We start from the raw sequence: 19,084 nt of genomic DNA, 5'->3' as shown, positions 1-19,084 counted from the left end.
GTAGGTGCCAAGATATACTAAACAGAATTCACTGCATATTCTGTAGTTAGTTACTATATTTCTGCCAGCACTGTTATGTTTATAATCTACATCTGCATGTCCAACTTTTTAAAGGGAACCTATCTCATTTGAGATAAAAGCCATAACGTAATCCACCCATGAAAACCATTTATCATTTAGGATTTTTGTTATCATTAGTTGAGCTGGTTATTAAATTGGTGATGTAGTATAATAGATCCTATGAAATTTCTAGATAGAACAATAGACAACTGGTCCTGAGCTGGTGAAAATCTATAAAACAAGTCCAGTCCAGCAGTGGCCTTCATGCTTGTGGAGGAGGCAACACAGTGGGGCCATGAAAATCAACATGTGACCCTGGAGTAATAATGTGAAATCTTGCACTGTATGTAAGCAGCATTGAATACAGGCTTTAGTCCAGGTAAGTGTGTGTTAGGGTGATTGTGTGTATGTTAGAGCGACGGTATTAGTCTGTGTGTTAGTTACAGGGGAGGGGTAGGGTCCTTAAGGTCACTCGACTTTACTTGATCCACAAGTCTGAATGTGCAAGCCCTCCACTGATGTTCCCTTTATTAATCTTTACCCATCATTACCAATGTACTGTGCTGCATTATAACTCACCTTATATGTATATCATTGGATAAGATAGATTAGCTTCCCGTTCCTCTGCAGTGTTTGTTATGCTACTGCCTCTCTGTGGTGGAAGCTGATTGGAGGGTAGGAGAGATAAAATCAGGATTAGAAAATAATTGCTAGTTATCCTACCTAGCCACAGATCTCGGCTTCAATAAGATTTATCAACTCCTGCTAAACCAAATATCTCCACGATAACACTACTTCAGTTCACTGACCTAAAGCGTGTCACAAACTGGACACTGACCTGAAACATTTTCCCTGTACGAGAGTCGATTTAATACCCGGCTAGCGACTGGTAAGTAACAAGCAGTTAGACAGTTTGAATAAATTCACAGCACTGTTGATTTTCATCCCTGTTGCAACCCTGCTAATTATTTTGTCTGGTTTTTAAGGTAATTTGTGACTGATTTTCGCTCACTCAGTGGAGCTGTTGTGTAGGTGTTTGAAACTACTAGCGTAGGAGGGCAGCTCAGTTATAGCTAAAATGGCCCTGATGGCAATAAAATAAGAATGTTTAAATTGTATTTTACTGATATAGAATATAGTAAACTATGCTGATATGTATGATAAGAGAATATTAAGCACACAGGACGTTTAAACAAGATACATTCTTATGAAATACAGGATTTACAATACAAAATGTAAAGGTGCACTCCATCCATCATATGTACTTTAATGCATACAACAGCAAAGGGGTCCCTTTGGTGTCTCTTGTAAATTTGTTGGGGGATTCTGCAGAATGCCCCCATATGTATGTGCCAGCTCCTTGGCTTGCATTGGATAAGTTCAGCTGAATATGTCTCTTGGTGGCGGCTCACCAAGGGTTCAGGGGGTGCATATATGATTTCAATGGGAGTGCTTTCCAACTACTGAATGGCTTGAAAACATGGCCGTGATGTGAGGCAAGTTCCGGAGCCGTAGTTTCTCCGTAGTTTCTTTAGCAGGCTTAGTGAATGAATATTAAAGCACTTACAAGGTCCTTTTTAATATACAATCTTTGTTGGTGAAGCTGCATGATACACTAAATTATCCATTTAATACAGCCGTGAGTAGCTACTCGATATATTGTAAAAATAATGTAAGGGACGTACTAACTATACTATACATACAGTATCGGTTATACTGTGCGGTTTTGTTATTTCTTTGCTAGAGGGAGAAGAAGCAATGGAAATCCTGGATGGGAAATGTGAGAGGAAACTAAGGAAGAGCTTTGGGGGTTTAATCTGATTTAAACACTTCAGGCTACGTCCTAAAACTTTCTATAGGTGTTCTACATACAGACAAAATGATGTAAAATGTAATTATGTTTGGACAGGGATAGATAATGAACATGGAGCACGTTATCTGTTAGATTTGTATTGGTCTGTTTTAGGTGCACGTATTAGTAAAGGTTGGTGAGCTGGCCTGGTGTGCCATGAACAGACCAATAGTGATCAATTACTTAACCTTTTCACCACTGCAGAGGAGTACCACTACTGAAAGGGTTAACTTTACGTGTTATAAAAATGTGTAAACAAACCAATAATAATATGAGAATATCTTCCCATACAAGTACAATTACATTAAATGCTTAGAGAATTAAAGGATTTTAAGCTGCATGTGAAAGGAAAACACTGTCACCTATTTCAAGATTTTTTTTGTTTTGTTAAGCTAGTTAATATTTAGGCAGATTAACCTTTACACTAAGAACACGAAATGAAAAGGTCACTGAAAATGTAACATTGACTGTTTTCCTTCTAAAAAGCGGTTTAGTTGCAATCTTTGTGTTTAGATAAAACAATGAGGTTTTTATTCCATCCCATGCCCGTTACTGCATGTGCTATGCTTTCATACACATATAAGAGTAATAAGCAAATGTTGTCAACTGAGAAGTATGATTATTGTACCTTTTCTGAAGAGTTAGGGGTGGTAGGGGGCTAGACATTTACACCGTGATTATTTGCAGGTTTAGAAAGCTGATATTTCTATATTCTTTCTAGGTATGAGTTTATATAGTGCATGAACAGGATAAACCCATGTGCTTAAGGGAGGCAGAAATATTAATACAGTAAGAGATGAATGGTCCTGGAAAGGCAAAAGAGATTAGGAGGTGGTGGTTGGGAATGCCTTGTCTAGAAGCCACATTTTTCATCTGTGCCTGAATCTGGAGTGGTCTTCTATTATCCTGATAGGTGGGGGGAGGTTGTTCCAGCGTCTTGCACCTAGTACGGAAGGGGAGCAGCTTTCACATTTTTCTTTGCAGTTTGCCTTTGTTTTTTGTGATAACAGTTGAGGAGTGAAGGTCTCTGAGGGAACGGCATGGGGTGAACATCTCCTGTAAATATAATAGTCCACTTTTGTACAGTGGCTGGTGTGCCATTGTGAGGATTTTAAAAGTTACAGGGCTTCTCTGCGAATTATGTGTATTGATTTCAGAGCAGCTTTTGTCGTTGTCTCAATTTGAGATGTTCATAAAAGCTTGTTGTCCATTAATGCTCCTAGGTTTTTGACCTGTTGAGATGGGGAGAGAGGGGGTGTAGGGGTGTTACTTATGGAGGGGCAGTTGACTTGATGATATTTACCAAATAATTTCACACTTTGGCTGTTCTCGACTGCCTAAGATGAAAGGGCCAAATTACAGCCCTATTTCCATGTCGAATGCATATTGGAGTCAATGTTTCAGTGGATGTTTAAGATGTTTATTGGAGTGCGTTTTGAAGTAGAAGTTTAACTCACATACACACATTTGGCTTTTAACTTTAATAGTAGTTCACCTGTGTCTGTGTTCTTTGTTGATGTTCAACAGGAACATAAAGCGAAGTAAAATAAAGCAAAAAATACTTCCTTTTACTTAAATTGCATTGGAAACAGTTTAATGTACAGCAAAACCACTAAATGACTTCTAAAAGAAATATGCCATTCTCTGCATCCACATGTTAGTTCACATAATGAATCGGAAAAGTATAGCTTTATGGTTGTAAAATAGTTCAAACCTCTTTAGGTAATTTGTGCAAATGTAAAAGTATAGTGTACTTTATAGAGCATAAAAAATATATTTATATATAAATAAATGGCACACAAATGATCCCTTTTATTTCTATTTACCTACTGATTGAGGAACTATATTTTAAATGTTACGGCAGTAGGTTCTATAACATTGTAAAAACTGGGCTGGGAGAAGAGCTTGAACATACAGTACACGGCTGTGTTAAACACAGGGCAAAAGGGGCAGCTGCCCGGGTTTGACTGAGGTTTTGGTGGGTGCCTTTGAGTCCCCCACCCACAATTGATGGTGTCCTCCAACCTATTCGTTACCTACTGGACAGGGGCGTAACTAGAAGCCTCAGGGCCCCGGTGTGAGAATCTGTTAAGGGCCCCCCATCCCCAACCCAATCTACCCCCCTCTCACACCATCTACCCCCTATCCCCCCTTCTCAGGCTATCTACCCCCTCTCCCTCCCTTCTCAGTATCTACCCTCTCCCTACCCCCTTCTCACTATCTACCCTCTCCCCCTCTCACACTATCTACCCCCTCTCCCTACCCCCCATTCTCACTATCTACCCTCTCCCTATCCCCCCTTCTCACTATCTACCCTCTCCCTACCCCCCTTTGTAGGTCACTTACCGTGCAGTCCTGTGGTGGGGGTGCGAGGCCTCTGTCTCGCTGCTCTGCCGCGGTGTGCGCGGCTTCATTGCTGAGCGCCGGCATATGATGTCATATGCCAGCGCTCAGCATGAATAGCCGGCACCCGAGACAGACGCCTCACGCTCCCACCACTCCAGTCGGGGCAGCGCTGAGGTAGGTGTCGGCGGCGGGGAGCAGTGCAGACAAAAGGGCGCGTTCCGCCACTGCTACTGGACTGGAGCGCAGTGATGGGGCCAAGCAAATGGTTGCCCAGGGTCCAATCAATATTAAAGACAGTCCTGATACAGTATGACTACGTTTCTTCAGAAAAGCAAACTAAATTCCTAATCTCACCTTATGTTTGAGGCCAATTTATGTACCATAATGTATTTTCTGGGATTTTGCGGTCTCCTCTGCTAGCGGAGGATTGACTGTTCTACCCAGAGCCTCCTCAAGTACAATGGGTGCCTTTCTACGACCTGCTCACAATGAATGCACGTTCTACCACAGAAGACTTTACAGATACTTTAACTGAGTGTCAAGAATTTATCTCAGGATGTCAATTAGATGCATTAGAAAGGATACGCTACAGCAAAAAGTTATGCAGGCAATGTCATATCTGTGAAGTCAGTTCAAAGTCATAAAGTCTTCCTACATTTAGCACCTTTGTAAAAAATATATGATTGGAAGAATGTATATTACTGTTGATTGCCCAAAAACATATAGCATTTTATTGTATTAAATACCTTTGCTGGGAACGCTTTGTCATCACATGATACCTTAGCAGTCACTGGTAGGTTGTTGTCATTGAAACTGAAACATCTCCAGATATTCTAGGCTGTGTTTTTTGTGATTAAACCACCAGATGAAATAATAAAAAATAATATAATGGCAGATCTGCTAAGGTTTATTTGCTTAGCATAGTAGGCAGCATCTTTAGAGACTGCAATATCTAAAGCAAGTAAAGGATTATTAAAATAATATACACTGTGTTTTGCTATGATCTCTACTTTTTCTATTATATATATTATTCATTTGGTGTTACTTTATAATGTGTCTACTTATATTCAAGCAAATACAATGTTTTATGCAGTGTGTGTCATCTGGGATGCAGCTCTTGTGCACTGTGCCAGCATGTCGTTTTTCCATAAAGGCCCTGCGTGTCTTGGCTTTATTTCAACCCAACAGTATACTGTTTAATACAGCTACACCCACAACAAACAATCAAAGCTTGGCCGTAACCCAAACCAAATAACTAAAGCACACATTCTATCACGTTTGCTAGAACAATTTAAAATGTAATCCTTCTTTGACCACCAATAAAATATGTTTTATATTCAGGGCAGCTCCTACAATAAAGCTAAACAATCTGTAGGCTGCACATAAGAATCATTCAGCCCATCTTGTCTGCCCAATTTTCCAACTCGAACCTTAATGATTCCCATCTTAAATTCAGGATAAATCTATGCTGATAATACTATGCATGCCTTTACCACTTCTGTTGGGAGGTTGTACCTCAGGGAGGTAGCCCTCTCATTAAGTAAAAAAGCCCTTAAGACTGTATAGTAATTATTCACAATAAAGTGGTGCATCAACAATTTTAAGCAATACTGTATGTGATTTGGTGTTAATGTTAATTTTATTGCAATCAAGTGATTACTATACATTGTGTCCCAAGGCAGTGAACTAAAACGCAAATAACTGCTAATGTCATAAAAATGTCCTACCAGGACAAGGGAGCTCCTGTCACACTCCTTAAAAAAGATTTAATTACCCCAAGAATAGTAGACAGGAAAAGAACATGGTCCTGGTCCAATATATATATATATATATATATATATTTTGAGAGTCTATTGTATCTGTGGCCTAATGGGCTGGAGGTATAAAATGACAGTAACGCATCTTTATTTAGAAGTTGTGAAGCATATTAGAACGTTACCGGTATGTTACTAGTTGTTGTGGGAGTATCTGAGACAGAGTAGTATATTAGAGTTCCTTACATTGAATTTGGTTCCTTATACATATATACATTAACTACATTTCATTGATGTTTTCTTTTGGTACAATGAAAGTATGTTTTGTAATGTATATGGCCGTGGATTTTTATTTGTCTCAATGACATTAGGAGTTAATGGGTTTTCGTAATACTGTACGCTGGAGTCATGACCAGACTTGCCGCATTCATTCCCATTACCTCGACAAAGGAAGATCATTACAGAGGGGTGACAGATTTATTTGAGTGTGGTGACAGTCTGGTGGATGCTATCTGACCCAATTGTCTTCAGAAGTGCTACATTTTAAGGAGTAGGCTTTTTTCTTTTTTTTTTTAAGATATCCTATTTAAAACATTTATTGGCATGCAATGGAGTTTGCAGAAAAATGAAAATGGGCAGTAATAAACAATTCAGAAAATCAAAACAGTTAGGTTTAGTGTATTGATTTATAAACAATGTTCTTTTTCTATTTATAGTGACTCATTAAAAACAGGATCGTCAGAAACGATACATTGCTTGTGTATTTATATAAAATGGGAAGCCTACACAACTCCTCATATCTGGGGCAACTCACGGATTTCTGTAATTTTCAGTCTTAGGTTGTTTTCCTGAAATTTTAACATGCCCCATTATCTCTAAACTCTGGATTTTTTTGTGATATCATAATGGCAAAACAGGTACTAAAGCAAGTCCCTATTATGTTACAGTTCTGTTATGGAGGTTTTGTTTCAGAAAAGCACCAGAATGTTGAAAATTAAAGTGCATCCATTGGTTCTTCAACCTGTGTTGTGAGGTGGAGAGAGATCTCTGCCCAATAATGTAGACTGGGACCCATTGAGCATTCACAGGTTCTTCCAATATGGCAATCCATCAGATTGCAAAATTAATATCCTTTGTCATCCAAGGGTTTAAAAAAGGATTACTGTCTTATCCTTACAACAGAATTATACAGGAAGAAATGCACTTTATACTTAATTATACTTAAATGTGCATGGCCTGTTTCATATGACATTTATTATTTTATATAGCATCATCATAGTCCACAGCACAATACAATGGTTTTTGGATAAACCTTCATTGTGTTTGCAATTACCGTATTTGCTCGATTATAAGACGAGGTTTTTTTCAGAGCAAATGCTCTGAAAAATACCCCTCGTCTTCTAATCGGGGTCGTCTTCTAATCAGACCTCAAATAGAGGTCTGATTAGGAGACTAAGATCCAGATCCCCCGCACCGCTGCAGGGGACCTGGATCCTCCTGTCTCACCCGACCCCCCCCATCATACACACTTACCGGTGCTTCCTGATGTGTTGCCGGGGCAGCGGGTTGACGTCTACGCGATCCACGTAGACAACGTCCGCTGCAGCCGGAAGGAGGTGTGGCTAGCAGCGGGGGTTGTCTGCGTCCGTCGCATACACCTTCCCCGACTGTCAGAGATCAGACTTCCCCGCACCGGTGCGGCACCGGTGCGGGGAACTCTGATCTCTGACAGCCGGGGAAAGTATACGCGACGGACGCATACAAACCCCCGCTGCTAGCCACACCTCCTTCCGGCTGCAGCAGAAGGCGACGTCAACCCGCTGCCCCGGCTGGAAGCACCGGTAAGAGAGGGGGGAGAGCGGGGGAAGGGGGGTGAGAGAGGGGGGGAGAGAGAGAGAGAGTGTGTGTGTGTGTGTGTGTGTGTTAGTTAGTTAAATGGGGGTATAGGGTGTGTGTGTGTGTGTTAAATGGGCATAGGGCATTTCTGGAGTGGCGTTAAGGGGGCATTTAATAGAGCATTCTGCCTCCTGAAATGCCTTATACCTCCCTATATGCCACTCTGCCCCATAATATGCCTTTTAACCCCCTAATTGGCAGAGTGGCATATAGGGGTATAAGGCATTTCTGGAGGCAGAGTGCTCTATACAATGCCTTTTAACTCCCTTAATGCCACTCTGCCTCCTGAAATGCCTTATACCTCCCTATATGCCACTCTGCCCCATAATATGCATTTTAACCCCCTAAATGCCAGAATGGGATATAGGGGTATAAGGCATTTCTGGAGGCAGAGTGGAACATAGGGGGGTCAAAAGGCATACCATGGGGCACAGTGGCATATAGAGGGTTAAAAGGCATATCATGGGCCACAGTGCCATATTGGAGTGGCAAGCCTGGGGGCAGATGTGCGTAACTGGGGGACAGGTTGGAAAATACAAGAAATAAAAACAAAAAAAATCTTTTTCTCAATCATAGCTTTTATTAAAAAAAATAGTTTACATGAATTAACATTTACTGGTAAAACTTTTTTCCTTTGGGGTCGTCTTATATTCAGGCTTTTTCTTTTTTTCCTAAGTTAATATTCAGATTTTGGGGGGTCGTCTTATAATCAGGGTCGTCTTATAATCGAGCAAATACGGTAATTGATATCCATGAGAGCAGAGTATTTTTGTGTAGTTTTTGAATAAAAGATCAAAGGGTGAAACAATAAAGACAATTTTTCACTGCATTCTTTGCTCATATTTATCAAGGATGACAATATCAGTCAAGGGCACTGTATGTATAAATCACACTTTACTAGCTGGAAATCTGATGAATGCATCTGTGTTTGGTAACTGTAAAGTTTTATGGAGGAGGGATAACGGTCTGGGGCTATTTCTCAGGGTTTGGGACTCTTGGTTCCAGTGAAAGGTAACATTAATGCTACAGACATTGTAGACAATTAAATGCTTCTAACTTTGTGGCACCAGTTTGGGGAAGGTGCTTTCTTGTTCCAGCATGACTGTGCCCCTGTTCACAAAGCAAGGTCCACAAACATGTTACTTGACAAGTTTGGTGAGGAGGAAGTTGAGTGGCCCGCACAGAGCCCTGTCCTCAATCCCATTGAACACCTGTGAGATGAATTGTGAACCAAGCTTTCTCATCCAACATTAATGCCAGACCTCACAAATGCTCTTTTGGCCACATAGGCACATATTCCCACAGACACACTTAAAGGGGTGGTGTAGCAACTATTTAGCATCAAAATCCAATCATAGTGGAAATTAAAGGGATGTCAAACATTAACAGTAACTTTACAATTAATCAAGTCAAACTGGTATAACAGTTTTTCTTGTCACTAATAAACAGAACAGGCTTTGACAGAAGATAAATGGGAAACAAAGACAAAGTGACTCTAGAATGATTTAAAAGAGAGTGCCAATTGTTCATAGAAGACAGAGAAAAACAAATAGATAGGCTTATAAATTACATGTGCTGTAATAAAACACAACGAAATAAAAATATTTTTTTTATATATTATTACCAACAGGTTTACCAAAGATTTATAGAAAGAGCTAAATAAATATTAAACATCTATTTAAAATCTCAGGATTTTATTTTAACAAAGTCAGTTTGTTTGTAGAGTGTGGGATCCAGTTTTGCTCATTACAGATACCAGATGGGGGCTGGCATCTTGTGAACAGAGGGCAAAAAAAGCCAAGTGTCCGATAACATTTAATATGTTATCTCCTGGATTTGTGAGCTTTCATTAACAGGCTCTTGTCTCTCTAGCTTAGAAGTTCTTGTCTGTAGCATCTCCTGTTAAAAAGGGAGACAAGCAACTGTTTCCTAGGGTAAGAAAATCACTTTGTAGATCAAGTCTAGTTTTCAGTGCATTTAGTAACACAAAACAACCAGAATGACCAAAACAACATCTCTGCTCTGTTCTAAACACATTTCTTTGTAAGCCTCTATATAAATAAATGTCTTTGGGAGGTATACTTATTTTCCAACAAATTGAATGCAGTATAACAAAGCAAAAAAAAAAAAACCCAAATTGTCAGCAGATGGGTTGCCCAGCAAACGTCTTATCTTGGGGCTATTTACCTTCCCTGCAAAAGATACATATAATCCATCAAAGTAGGTATGTTATATATCCCATCAATCATTTTACCACATACTCTGTTACAATATATACAACATATACATTACTACAAAATAAAGCCTGTGGTACCACAGACACAGGGGACAGGATAAAATTGCCTTTAGGGGGTGACACTGGTTATCAATCAATTATATTCAACAGTGTATTTTACTTTAATGTTCAGTGGGGATTTTGCTTATAACTTAGCTCCTCAGTTTGAAAACAATGTAATGACATGCTGCTTTACTAACCCAGTTACCCAAGTCTGTTTTATTATATAGATGTTCTTTTCTTTGCATTCCAAACTAAGTGAAAGAAACAATGTAGCATACTCTTTTACTACATGGCTTCCTCAGTGGACTGAATCATAGATCAAACTAATAAGCAATCAACTGACATATGTTACATGAGGGGTCATGCGTCAAAATTATTGTAGTGCAAATTTTGGAAAGTTGTCTTATCACTTTAGCAATCAATGGGATTGTAGAGTTAGCAGAATTATTCTCTTGGTTGCTATGATGCTATGATAACTTTTCCAATTTTGTACCAGAATGACATTCTAGACATAACCCCTGGTGTATTTTACATATTGATATTGTAATTTAAACTTTATTATATTCTATAACAATCATAGATCATCGTGTTCAGCCTTTCACACATGGTATGACATCTCAAGTAACTAGGTTAAAGGTACCTTATTTGATAAGGTTATATATATAAGTAGTCCTTATGTCATTGGATTCACGTTTATTTTCGTATATAGATATTTGTATGCATGATTCAACAGAGAAAGATAATTCCTGAAAGATAATTACTGAATATGGTCCCTTGCAGGCTTGGTCTGGCTATCAGGCACACAAAGAATATGCCCTGATGGCCAATACCCAGTAGTACACTCTATTTATAATTTCTATTACTACTTTCCTGCACTTACATGGAGGTGAGCACATGCAAGTCACACATAAGAGATTTGCTCGTTCCTAGCTTTAAATAGCGGGGGCCAATTGTACAGTTGCAGTCTGATACCTTTTACCAAAGAATTTTAGATTTATACTGTATCTCAACTTTGCTCAAATAAACTAAGCAAAACGGTTTGTAATAGTAAGTGGTGTGGCTTTCAAATAGGTGAGCTACAGCAACAGTTATGTGCTCTCGACGGCATATTGAAAAGCACATCTAGTGCAATGGTACAGGATACTGCTTTGCGAAAAAGTACTTAAAAGGGCAAAATAACTTTTATAGCGTCTTGCATAACTAAATTCACTGATTTAAACGTTGGTTTTGTATTTGTCAAACAGGGTAACTGTTTTGGATGTATTTACTTTAAATGTTCACTCCATCGAAGCTGGGATCTCAGGCAAGATTTGGCACAGGCAGCATGAATTATTTTCCTGTTTTAAGTTTTAAGTTTTATTTTATTTCACACATTTACATAGGCTACCTGAACCAGTCAAAAATAGTCAGCAACAACAGAGGATACATAATTACATGACTGATGGATAATCACATAGATCCAAAGAACAGGAACCTAAGATACCTTTCCCACTATATACACACGAGATGGGCTTTAAAATATAATATTTTAACCAGTTAACCATATTACATACATTTATTTTGAGTATAGAACAGTAAAATGTAGGATTTTAGAAAAGTGACAATTCTATTATAAAGGTAACCTATCCGATAAGATCAGATAAGATATTAAATGATACAATTACCTTGCTTTCTACCATTTTGAAGCTGCAGCTTATGCTGTTCTACTGCTACATTGTCTCCTTGTCAAACTTCTCTGCATCCCAATGGAGGAGAGAAAGGATCTTATTTTTTATGTGTCGCTCATAGGAAGTGTAAGACCCCTCTTTACAGCCTTCAATAAGCCCCCCACAAGGAGACAAAGTAGTGATGGTCTTGTGCAGTTGTGAAACAATAAGTTCAGAGGGCTGTGGCAGTGAAATGGTGCGTGGTGCTTAATTTATATCATTCCTAACTCTTTTAAGTGTGATTCAAATTATTTTTAATGATTGATTTTATGTAAGAAAATGAAAGCCTCTACGGTTCTCTGGATCAAGGTGCCTACTGGTCTTTTGTCGGAAGGACAAGATGTTTTACGTTCTGAAACCTTTCATCCAGGCGCAATTAAAAGTTAGCCTTGTGAATCATCAGGTGACATATTGTACAGGATCGTCTTATAATACACCCATGCTTTTGAAATAAATATTTCACTTGTATTGTAATGAGATATGTGCTTACAGGCCATCAGCATGGCCTCGGGGGTCATAGGTTAGAAAGGGAAGCTTTATCTCCTAATTAGAGAGCCACTGTGTAATTAAGTAGAACACTATAATGAAGTTACTAATCAGGTAAAGCAAACAAGAATATGAAAGGTGCCCCCCCCGTTTGTTTTTTTTTTTTGTCAAAAGGCAACAACACTTTTAGACACATGATACGTGACAGTTTACAGTTACTTTGATCGTTCGCACATTTTTGGTGCATTTGTTACCTGGCTTCACAGATAACTTACGTGGTTTTACATTTCAATACAAACTTGTTAAGGTTATAGGTTATAATGGAATATATGTGTCATTAGGAATAGATAATAATAGCAAAGTCTGTACAATAGCATCCTGTTTTCATTCAAAAGCAACAAAATAATTTGTCATAAACAGATGGGGCAAATGCATCTCTACAGCAGCAAGAGGACATAGGTTTGAAAGTAATATCGGGAAGTATTACTTTACTGAGAGAGAATGAATGTAAGGGATAGCCTCCCAGCAAAACTAGTAGTTGTTAATACACTGAAGGGGTTTAAGCATGCATGGGATAAGCAGAAGGCTTTCCTAGATATAACAACTTAAGCAGACTAGAGGGCCGAATGGCTCTTACCTTCCGACAATGCTTCCTTGGCACAGCGAGTGAAGAATATTGTCAACTGCAGCTCTATTTTCTTTTGTGATCACATTTTTAGGGTATGGATAATTTACACCTTTCTAGCATTGTATATTTGGTTATGCCAGTCTCACATATACTTTCAGCATATTCTGTAGATTGCTCATGTTAAACGGTGTAAAAAAAAGGTTAATGTAGGTTGATGTCTAAGACACAAAATGATCTTGTACAGAACGGTACTTTGCTCTTCCAACCATCTAAAGTAGTTGGTGGACAATTGTCTCTCATTCTCAACAGAACCCATGGCAGTTCAGTATAAGGCTAAGTCTATGATGAGTTGGACAAATGAGTTGATCGGCAAGGGTTAATGAGCAGTCAAAATCAGAATCATTAATCTCAAGCTGTGACCTTGTTTACATTTTGGATGGCATTTTTTACAGGTCTGCCATCCACAAAATAAAAATGAACAACAAACCTATATCACATTTTAGATAAAAATACAATACTTCCCCAAAACAGTAACATTTTTACTTATCTAAAGGTTCTGTTCCACTTAGACAAAAGTTGCACCCTCCAGTGGGCAAAGCAAATAAAACTGAGCAAAAAATGTATTTTGATATTTCCTCTAAACGTTTAACAGAAACCTAAAAGAAATCTCATGCCAGTTAAGTGTTTCTGGCAAAATTGTACATGACTAAATAATCCAGCTGTACATCTAAATTTTCTAAGGCTCCAAGTAGATACAAAAGTGGTAAATAGGGCTGAGCAGGTGCGACAATGTCTTAAACTTCCCACTTGTTGCTTATCCCATTAGCTTGACAACTGGTAATTATGTAAAAGAAAAACAATCTCATTCTTCTTACTTATTCTTCCTCTATTTGAAAAGAAGTTATGGAATAATCATATATTCTATATACGTATAAAATAATCATGAAATAATTATTACATATAACATAAGTTATTATGAAGAACATTTGGTATCTCTTGTGTCTTGTTCAAGATGAAAATTAAAATGTATTTTTCTTAATAATGATCTTACTTTAAGAGTATCAAACCTTCGCACGAAAACAGATTAGATGCTGTTATTTTCCGTTGTAATGCAATTCTTTCTCTGTAATGAATGTTTCGGTTCTATTATATTTTTGATTACTTATGTTTTATTCCAGTAGTTGCTTATAATTAAAGTAGCGAGCAGCGTTGAAAATACTGCTTTCCACGTGTGAGGCTTGAGGAAGTAGAGATAAATTTATTTCCCCAGAATAAGCCAACCGACAGCTTCATACAGTTTTAACACATTCCATTGGCAATTTCTAAAATCCCAAAAGCACACAATGTGTTCTCTGTAACACCACATCTTCAAGTTAAAAGTCATATAGAAACTTGTAATTATCCTGTTACATTGTTTCACATATAATGATTTGTATATACATCTATACAAACAGATGATGCAATTAGGGATTAGGATTTAAACAGTATATCTCTGCCTACCTATCTGTCTTTTAAAATTAAGATTTAGATTAAAATTAAATATTTGATTGTATATATATATATATTTAAATACTGGCCAAGTCACCATTGGCAGGGCTTAAAGTAAAGTGCATTATGGTTTGACCTTCACTGTATTCGCCACAATTCATCCTAACGTTCTGCATGATTGTGTAGGGAGTAGGACCTGCCTAATCTGTTGTATGCAGGGAGGTAACCTTGCTGGTGGTACTGTGTGAGGGATGGGGAGGAGCTGCTGGATAGTTTTTTGTGCATTGTGTGGGAAGGGATGCTGGACAGTGTGTGCGGGTTGGTGAAAAAAAAGGTATTAAAGAAGAAGGAAATAAGAAAAAGAGAAGAAAGTGGGAGGTAGAGGAAAAGAAGGGATGGGGAAAAGATGGTATATGGGATTACCTGTATTACCAACTCATATTTGTTCATCATGTTTAGTGAGGTTGTTTAAATGTTCAACCAATAGTTACGTGAATAAACCTTTTCAGACATCATGGAGTTTAGTCCCCAGCCCAAATACATTCCATGTACTTACTGAATTCACAAGTAAACATTTAACATTAAATGGTTAAAGCTACATACGTAAGACTAACTGCAATTTTCCTTGTTTTACCAGGTAGCACATGTCACACCACCACATTACCAGCACTAGTCCGGACTCCCAGTCTGTTGATGCAGCCTTCTCTGGATATGAAACCATTTATGCCATTCCCATTGGACAATAGTCCCCCTGTTGGTCTATTCCCAAATTTCAACACAGTGAGTACAAATGTCATATCACCCTCTTTCTGCATTTAAACGGGTACTATTCATAGTCACAGCCACCTTTAGGCGAGACTAAATTCATTTATCAAAACTACCTGTACCCTTTTCCTCCATACAGCCTTTTATATAATGATATATTATCCCAAGGAAGGATATGTTTTTACATTCCCTGTAAAGGCTGCCTAAATCAATCAACAACAATTAGCAACTTAACAATCAGTCAGGTGTAACAATGATAAACAATAGTTATGAAAATACTGAGAAGAATAAGTTAAGATGAGTGGGGCTCTAAATTTTATTTATTGCTCATTTTTATCTATAAACACCACGGCATGAACTTATTTCTTGTAGTGCATTGTGAAACGTAACAGGTCTATTTAATGTTGCTAACATCAACAATTTTTTCATTTACTCTCGCCACATTTGCATTACTAGTATCAGATTAAAAACACGTTTTGACAAGAAGTTTCTACACCAGATGTTTTCAGGCAGCTGCATATAAGCCATTTGGATGTGGTCCAGCTTTGCTATCTGTAGACGAACACCCTGAATCCTTATCAAATAATAGACTGATAAAGTCTATGGAAGAACATACTATGTTAGCATCGCCATAAAGAATTGGGGGGTTGTGGTGTTTGAGCAGGGAAAGTAACCCAAATTGTCGCATGACCGACAACAATTGGGGTCTCCTGGTCTCCTGATTGGCACTAACTAGCCAATGCTAACCTACATTACTATATACAGCACCGTATTTTATGCTCAAGGAGAAACATATGTTTTCTAAGGGACATCCCCTTTAAAATATGGTTTCTTTCCAGTCATTGTAATCCTTTCTAAGAGAAGAGTAGAGTTAGCTACATTGATTTTTGTGGAGAGAGAACAATTGATTTACTGTTTTATAGATAAGTCAAAATCTACTCAACAAGTTGAAGGAACATCTTTAATCAGAGCTGAAGGGCTATTTCCTCACTATCTTTGTAACTTATTTGACAGGCAAGTGTTCAGTGAATATTATTACTCTCATGCTTATGCAGTCATTGAATGACTCAAAACGAGAACAGCATAGTGTGGTCATCTGTATTGCAGAATGCATTGTCTTCCCAGAAATGTGGGGCAGAAATTGGTAAAGTAGGTAGTTCAAAGAAGAAATCTAAATTATTAACTGTCCCCAAATATCCTGTCAGCGACCAAGCTGCCAAGGGCACTAAACTGTTGGTTGGTGCTGCCACTACAGATTATTCCCCCAAAGCCACCCCTGGTTGAAATGATACCTGTATTTAAAATATATTTGCACATGTCCAGATTTCTGCCAGCTACTTTTCAGATTGCCAAATATGCCATCAAAATATTTGCTGCTTTATTATTTGGAATAATATACATTACACTCTTTCACAAAGAAAGACACTCTTAAGTCAGTCAGCGAATGTCTCATGTACAGTATAACACGGAAGATTAGTAGAAGAGATCTCCTGATAGGAAAAATTGTTTGGAAGAAGCCATTACACCATTTCCCCTGAGAGTAGCTCATGGATTTTTGTTCCATTATCCTGCAGCCCACTGACCTAAAACTAAAATGCAGAAAAAGTTACTGTCATAGAATGACTCTCATTATCAAATCTCTGTAGAAAATGGAGATGCTAAGACGGTCCTTCAAAGAATGAAGTGTTTCATACATACTAGACCAACTAAAAATGTATCTAAAATTTAATCTAAAATTAACTCATTTTTTCTATGGACTTTTCAGATTTTACCTTGGTTATATGAGTGAACTCTTTCCTCTTTGTCTCTTTAAATATGTTCTTGGAAACCCCTCAAACTCTGAATACTACATTATTGAACTAGGTAAAGGTTAAGACACTTCTGTCCTTGAAAGCATAACACGGTCAGGTTTTAGGGCTTCACTATAGTTAAAAAATACAGCTCGTGGAAAAGATGGAGGGGCTGTTTTTTGCTTCTATGGCAGAAAGATGTAGAACAATCTAGAAGAACATTACTCCTCCAAGGGGCATTACATTTTATGACATCATTTTCTTTTTCAAGAGCATTGATTTGGTACAATTAATCAAAGTTCCACATATCTACTTTATGAATTTCTTGTTTGCAAGGGGAATTCATTTTATTGTAATTTCTAACTCGAGTCTGTTCTTATACCAGAAAAGCTGTCATGTCTAACACAGGAGTCATATCATCACTTGCAATTTCTTCAGTGACTGTTAAAACTCTTTCTATTGAAACCAAACTTTCCACTGCTGTTAGTTTAGTTTATGATCAGAAATAAAATAATCAGAAACAAAGTTGTTTTCTTTTAAGTAGCATTGTAAAAATGACTTGTGAGTGTATACTCAAAAAACTCAGACAGTACATGTTTGGATCTCTCATCCTACAAGTTATGAAATAATAGATCTTTACTTTCTGTAAACTTGCATGGCTCAGATCCCTACTTTACACAATATATATGCTTCCATGCAACCAAATCATGTTTTTCAAAATATATATAAGACTTGTGCATTCAAATTTTGTATAAATGTCCGAAAACAAGGAGAGATCCTCAATGAAACAAATGAAAATCAAGCAAATGTATTGTTTGTTTCACTCACACTTATGCTCTCACTCACGCTCTGTCTGAATGTCTCCCTACCTTCTCTGTTGACCACTTCTGTGTCCCTGTCTCATTTCCTTCAGCTCCGCTTCTTATAGAGTAATAATGTTGCCTATAGAATAATAATGCATAGAACGCAGATAGATTTGCGGAGAAAAGATAGTTGCAGAAATGCTTCTCTTTTTCCACATATCTGTTTTTATTATTCTGGCTTCTCAGTGCACTTCCGCAAAAAAAGGTCTTCTTCGTCTACCTTTCCGCGTGTCATATTTCTTTGTTCACATCTGAACGGAAAGGGCAGGAAACAAAATTTCGTGTCAACAAAATGAAAAATGTGTCTGAATCGTTTTGGTCCATATAACTATGCCATTTGTATGTGTATTTATAGCACATTTCAGGCTACATACAGACTGCAAATCTTATTATTTATTGTTTTATATAGTGCCATCATTCCATATCATATCCTTAGGAGCAGCCAGTGAAACTGGGGTGTTGTTTCACACCGTGTGTGTGTGTGTGTGTGTGTGTGTGTGTGTGTGTGTGTGTGTGTGTGTGTGTGTGTGTGTGTGTGTGTGTGTGTGTGTGTGTGAGTTGCATATATAGATTATCAAATTACATTGGTTTGAAAGAACTACCAAATACCCAAATAGTGCATTTAAACAGTAGCCAGACAGCAATGTCACCACTTATCGTTTCATTTTTTTGATGTTGATGTCACAGTTCTGAAATAGAAATTTCAGGTTGATTTCAACAGTTTGTTACCATAATGAGACACTTTTATATTATATAATTTATTTTGCGGTCGGATTCTGCATTGTAATTTGTGCTTTGCTGACAAGGCAATAAATATTTCTATGATTGACCTGTAAGATATTGCGATAATGAAACACAATGCAGGGAAACTGGTCTTTTGGCAGATTTCTATCTTAAGAAGTCACATTTTATGGCATATAACTAACTCAGTGACACACGCCGGCTTATTAAAATATAAACATGTTTATTCAGTTGCAACATATTATTACGATAAAAATGGTATCAGCAACAAATACTCCAAGATTTTATATATTATAAACCTGAGACAATAATAATTTGCATGGGTAGCATTTTATATAGCAGACATGTAGTGGCTGGCATACAATACCGTATTGGCACGAATATAGGCCACACTCCCCCCCCCACTTTAAGTCTTTAAAGTGGGGGTGCGG

At 37.9% G+C, this 19,084-nt stretch overlaps 1 protein-coding gene across 2 annotated transcripts in view; it reads left to right on the top strand.

Annotated features, from left to right (window-relative positions):
* ZNF385B (zinc finger protein 385B) overlaps window positions 1-19,084 on the top strand; it is a 155,808-nt gene that overhangs the window by 95,215 nt on the left and 41,509 nt on the right. For both annotated transcript variants that reach the window (XM_053471017.1, XM_053471019.1), the window contains one exon: window positions 15,132-15,274. In XM_053471017.1, the coding sequence (XP_053326992.1) occupies window positions 15,132-15,274 (143 nt within the window). The remainder of the gene's footprint in view (window positions 1-15,131; window positions 15,275-19,084) is intronic.

The sequence above is a fragment of the Spea bombifrons genome, chromosome 7 (assembly GCF_027358695.1).
Source record: "Spea bombifrons isolate aSpeBom1 chromosome 7, aSpeBom1.2.pri, whole genome shotgun sequence".
Classification (NCBI taxonomy): domain Eukaryota; kingdom Metazoa; phylum Chordata; class Amphibia; order Anura; family Pelobatidae; genus Spea; species Spea bombifrons.
The sequence above is the reverse complement of the archived record's forward strand: the minus strand, read 5'-3'. Positions and strand labels throughout refer to the sequence as shown.